This window comes from Solea senegalensis, linkage group LG3, assembly GCF_019176455.1.
Source record: "Solea senegalensis isolate Sse05_10M linkage group LG3, IFAPA_SoseM_1, whole genome shotgun sequence".
NCBI lineage: Eukaryota > Metazoa > Chordata > Actinopteri > Pleuronectiformes > Soleidae > Solea > Solea senegalensis.
In genome coordinates, this window is record NC_058023.1 from 5,367,124 (window position 1) to 5,373,171 (window position 6,048).

At 40.0% G+C, this 6,048-nt stretch overlaps 1 protein-coding gene across 1 annotated transcript; it reads right to left on the reverse strand.

The window, feature by feature from the left end:
- Positions 1–154: 154 nt before the first annotated feature.
- On the reverse strand, positions 155–5,131 carry LOC122766225 (myeloid-associated differentiation marker homolog). Its single transcript, XM_044020917.1, has 2 exons — positions 4,947–5,131; positions 155–2,423 (listed from the first exon to the last, which is right to left on the reverse strand). The coding sequence occupies exon 2, from the start codon at positions 2,306–2,308 to the stop codon at positions 1,457–1,459; it is 852 nt and encodes a 283-aa protein (XP_043876852.1). The 5' UTR covers positions 2,309–2,423; positions 4,947–5,131; the 3' UTR covers positions 155–1,456.
- Positions 5,132–6,048: the final 917 nt, after the last annotated feature.

The following is a 6,048-nucleotide window of genomic DNA, read 5'->3' on the forward strand; positions in this document are numbered from 1 at the left end:
ATGCAACTTCTCAGCTTTCAGACACTGCTGGAATTTTCCAATACCACAAACCCTCGCGTAATTACGGTGATGCTTAATTGTTGGTTAATTAGGCGTCCTCTGTACCTAATAAAGTGGCCAGTTTTGACAACGCAAATAGAGCCGTGTCATTAGATAATTTCACACAATATTTATTGGTTTGCCAATAAACAAAAGCATTCAAAAGTGTCAATACTGTTGTTTTTCCACATATTTCTCCCAAACTCTGACGCAAGAAAGACAAGACAGAAACTAAACAAATGTGAGTGATGGGTGTTTGCACAAGGGGCTTTCACCATCACAAACCAAACAAAAAAAAATGCCAGTCTATGATAAAAAAAGTTTTGTTTTTTTTCTTATTCCTTGTGTTTTCCAGTGTGTTTGACTTAATTTAAATGTAAACACACGTCCTCTATTTTTCACAAATAACCATCGTTTGGACCTTCCGCCTCATACTCGTGTTGCACACTTAACAAAAGTCACATCTGAGGTTAAATACTGTCATTATGGATAAATGAAAAAAAAAGAAAAAAAAGAAACATGCACTGTGCACATGATAAAACACACGTATATGGCAAGTGAGTAAACAAGCATTGAAAAAGGGATAGTTCAGGGTTTTTTTGCAGTGTGTTTTTATGAAGTTCTACACCTGCTTAATGCTTGGATGTCTTCAGAATATGTCCTTTATGTTTACTTTTCTCTCTGGACATTTGTGCCTGAATGAGCAGTTTAAAAACTTCAAAACTTAAGATACTGTGGATGATTTTAGGTGAGGTGTTGTTAGCAATACCAATTCTACACCGGACTTTTTGCACACAAACCGCAGAGCAACATGTCCAAGGATAAAACAAAACAAATACGACTGAGGTTGAGTCAAGGGGCGTTCCCTTGGAAATTCCGACTACATTTGGAATCCACCCCAGTATACCACACCCACTGGTCAAAAACCTGGTTAATCCCAGGTTTAAACTAGTCGTTTGTTTTTGGCTTCGGCTCCAATTGGCATTCGTGGGAATAAAAAACCCTGGGTGAAGACGCCAATTTCTTCTTCCCCTGCATCACTTTTTGGCTGTGACGCTGATTCAGGTGTCATTTCTGGTGCTGTGCTAAGGCATGACATTAATATTCCAGCTGTTAGCATAGAAGCTAGTTACTTCACTGTATAGGCGCTTTAAAGGTAGGGTGTGAGATGATTTTATGGAAAAATGTCAGTCAGCTGTGGAAAGGACAACACTTTGGGTCATAACGAACTAGCCAAACAAATTAATTGGATCGTGACGCATCAATCAATCTGCGTCTTATTTTAGAAGCCTATGTGGAAATCCCTCATAGAAGCACACAAAAAACCTGAAATGTCCCTTTAACCAGAGCATTTCACAATTAAGCAGCAAAGGTTTTTAGTCTTTTCCGTGTGTTTCCCCTCCTTCACCTCATCTTCTCACACACTGACAAACACTAGTCTGGCGGTGTAGACCAGGTCGGCCAGGTAAAGCAGGAAGTTGAGGGCAGTGAGCACAGCTACGGCGATCACGTTCGACGACGCCCGGCTTCTGCCCTGGTACTGTTTGTCAAACTGGAACACGGGCCAGATGATGGTAGCGGTCAGGTACATGGTGACCGCCAGGAGGCCGTACGCCGACAGGAACTTGGAGAACGGGATGGGCAGGCAGCCGGTGCACTCTCCCAAACACAGCACCACCACGGCCATGGAGAGGATGAAGCAGATGCAGTACACGGCCATGCACCACTTGAGCGCCGCGTGCTGGTCGTACGACACAGGGTCGCTGACCAGGATGAAGATGACGCAGGCCACGAAGGTCTGACACACCTTCAGTAATCCCGGCGCTGTAGCCATGTAGCCTGCCACCTCTCCTGGTCTCGCTTTGGTGAGGCTCACCTCGGCTATGTAGACCACCGTCGCCAGGCAGGAGAAGACGGTGGAGGCAATGCGGTGGTCGCGGACCTCTTTGTTATAATGCTGGTCCTTGAGGAAAAAGACTGGGAAGATGATAGAGGCCGAGAAGCAAAGGAGGGCAGCGTAGCAGGCGATGGTGATGGGGAAATTGGACCAGGACACTGGGATTCGTGCCTGGAGGCCAAACTGCTCCACCAGCAGCACCAGCAGGGTGCACGCAAAGCTGAACGCCCAGCAGAAGATGCACCAGTCGGCCATGCCTCCGTGGGGCAGCGCGCCGCCTTGTGCCACGACACTGAACGCCACGCAGGTGAAGAGCACGGCAGCAACTCGCACCCATAGCAGCTGGGACGTGGGAAACGTAATCAGAGGCATGATGGGATATACGGTATCACGGTCAGTCAGATAACCTTCTATGAATCCAACACAGATCTAGATGAGTCTTTAAAATTGGAATCGGAGATCCTGCTTTGGCGGCAAATCACGTTCTCTGAAACAAAAGACAGAAAGATTAGGTGCTAAAAGTGAATGAGGATGTGTTTTTTTTTCTAATAGTTAGATGCAGAATGTAAACAAGGCAGCAAAGAAATAAAAAAAAACTTCAACATTTTGCTGCTGCTTTTGGATATGGATTAGTTTTTCATCACTGGCTGACATGCCTCACAATGACTAATAATAATGTTAATAAACTATAAAGTGATAAACCTTTGGTGCGAGTGTTCATGCTGTGACCTGCGCAGGTAACCAAGAGTGAAGGAAATGGAAAATCCCTCTACATCAGAGTATTGATGCCTGGTGCCCTTTAGTGGTCAAAGTGTGGCAGTTCATGTCAGTTTTAGTTTAAAAATAAACAAACGGAAAACTTTTAAATTTGGATTTCAGTGGGGTTCTTTTTATTTTTCACGTTTAGTTATGTAAATATTTAGAGTTTTCTCAGAAGGTTTCATGTCATGACTTCATGACTCCAAACCAATAACACATTGTATTACAACTCGATATTAAACATAACATATACAACTTCTTGAGGGTTTTTTAAAGGCTTTTTTTTTATGTACAGTGCCTAGAGATAATGTTTGTTGTGATTTGGCATTATACAAATACAATTGAATTGAACTTTGTATTGGATTTCCTTGAATAATATTTATTTATAATTGCTGATTTAATTCCATATTAATACAACTATCAAGGAAATTACACTTTTCAATCTTGCTTTCCTTTTGGTATTTCATATACATATTTACATGAATATTTCACACTGTTGTGAGAGCTACAGCCAACCAGAATTCACCACCACTGCTTCTAATGTCTAACTGTAAATTCTAAGTGTAATGAAGCCGACTTTCCATAAAACAAATTTCCAGGTTTGAGAAACCCTGATCAACATTTTATGGACCAAACAAGTATCCAATAAAATGAGATTGTATATTAATTGTTAGTTGCAGCCCTAGATGCGGGTAGATTATTACCGAAATTGAACATGAACATACTTAGGTGATCACCCACCCTAAAAATAAAAGTCAAATCTATCAAAAACAGACAGGATGTTGCTAACAGAAGGATAAACCTCAAATGCAAAGCCTTGATTCTACAAACTTAATGAGTTCATTTAGTTCACTGCCACACTTCCTGTTCTGTGTAATAAGATTGACTCGCATGCAGGAAGGAGCTTAATGGGTTTTGCAGGAACTCAAACTAACAACAAGCAGAAGACGGACTCAAAAATCAGGAGGTTTTCCCCTCGACTTCAAGTGTTTATTAGAACCACCCTAAAGGATAAATGCTACAGATACATGTACCACTTTTTAAAGAAAGCTATAAAATTATAAAACATACTTTCATTGAGCTGATTTTTACATGCAAAGTACATTTCTTCTTGTTGAATTATTACAGTCTGGGCTATGTCAAAAACGGGGAGAGAATTATTTCAATGCCATCTCGTGGAAATAGCATGATTTTTCTCCATATCCCGTATACGGCCAGAAAACGCCTCCTGATGGAGAGTAGTAAAATGATCAATTCCAAGGCAAAAGTACAGGTTGACGTCCAGTTATAATAAAATTCATGTATTATGCGTTAATGGAAGTGAGATGGAAAAATTGCAGAATGAATGGGACATTTTTTTGCACTTAACGTTATGAGTGTCATACTTGTTTTTACCGTGTATTTTAGCTTTACTGTAGGAGCTGAGCTGCAATTAACACGATTAGCAGCAAAGACGTCGTTGACTTTGACTGTCCTGACATGATTAGAGTGTACCACTTCCAATTTTCCACGTCCAATCAGACCTGATGTGGTCGCAGGTTTCATGAGTTTTGGGGCATGCTTAGGACCTCAAAAACACGATTTATTTTGAGGAAAAAAAGAATTCCTTTAGTTTCAATCATTACAACTGAATTAAAGCACTAATTAAAACACACACACACAAGGTTCATGCCACATGCATGTAATTCCCTAACCTTTAAATCTGATAGTTTTAACTGAATAATGTTTGGTTACAAGCTTTGGACACTGACACAGATGTGAGTATTGAATGAAAAATCTTACACATGGGGAGGATGTGGTTGTAGGGTCTGCTGCTGACAGGAAACCAACCGTTGGTTGACTCTATCAGTTTCTAATGTGCATACCACACATACCAAAGCGACCAAATTTAAAATAAACAAAGCTGAGCGCTTCTGCCACATCTACGCTCTTCATATACGCTTGTATTAGTTGTAATTTGGGGCATATTGACAAAAACTTACATTTCCACACAGTTTTAAACATTTTTCTTGTTGGGGTGGGGAAGAATTTACAGCACTACACTGAAACCAGATGAGTTATATTTACTTTTAGAGACCTACTCCTGTTAAATGGATACAATAAGACATGAATAGCGGACATACCGCGCCCATTTACAGCGCGGCCCTGTGCCAATGTTAACATAACAGTTCCAAAAATAAAAACATGATTGACAGTGGGTATCTTCGACATTTATTCCCACGGAGACAAAGAACGTTTGGTTTGAACTCACCTTCATGGGCTCGGTGTTTACTTTCATGGTTTTCTTTTTGTCCTGGGCTTTAAAAGTTCTTGTTGCAACTCGGCGGTGCCTGTGCCTCTTATCATACCTCAGCTGCACGTTCGTTCCTCAGTCTGCACACGGCCCACACTGGCCATATTTGGTCATAAGTGGTGAAACCCTCTCTCATCCAATGAAGTGCGTTTCCATCCATGTAAAAAAAATAATAAAAAAAAATATTGGCCTTTTTTTTCCTTTAAGAAAAAAACACTAGTAAGTCATAAATATGAGATAGTAAGTCATGATTTCAAAATAGTATCTCATGACATAGCATCTCAATATTACTTAGCATCTCATTATGACTTTGTCTTAGCATCTCATTATGACTTAGCGTCTCAATTATGATTTAGACTTCCGCACTTGCCCAACAGAGGCAACATTCACCATTCACGCAACAAGCCTTGAAGTCTACCATCTCTGATTGCATTGTTATGACTTAGCATGTCAATTATAACTTAGCATCTAATAATTATGACAGCATCTCGATTTGACTTAGCATCTCAATTATAACTTAGCGTCTGATAAATGACTCAGATAAAAGGCATAAATATGACTTAGCATCTCAGGATCTGATAAATATGACTTAGCATTGCATAGTTATGATTTAGCATCTTATCATCTCATACTTGTGACTTAGCATCTCTTATGACTTGGGTATGCAAAACCCTAATGAAAATAAAAATATGTACTATTTTAGGTTTAGGGTTTTGCATACCCAAGTCATGATTATGTACACAACAGTAAAAATGTCATTGTGTGGTGAACGCCCCCTCAACTTAGACTACATTAACATGTACACCAATAATCAAAATATTGACCTTATTTTCAATAGATTTGCATTTCAAGAAAAAATGGTCAGTTTAATCCCATTAGGACATGTCTTCATAATTAGAATATGAACATATCTTAATCTGGTTATTTATCCGGATGATGAGTTCGAGTCAGTAGTGTCTCAATCAGAGAAATAATCTTAGTTGCTAAACTATACGTAATTGTGTTGCAGTACCTCGTTTTAGACACATGGAGGCGCTGTTATACCCAGTTTTCCTCTTGT

Excerpts from the sequence above, each read along its gene's own strand:
- LOC122766225 (XM_044020917.1), bottom strand. The coding sequence starts at position 2,308 with ATGCCTCTGATTACGTTTCCCACGTCCCAGCTGCTATGGGTGCGAGTT.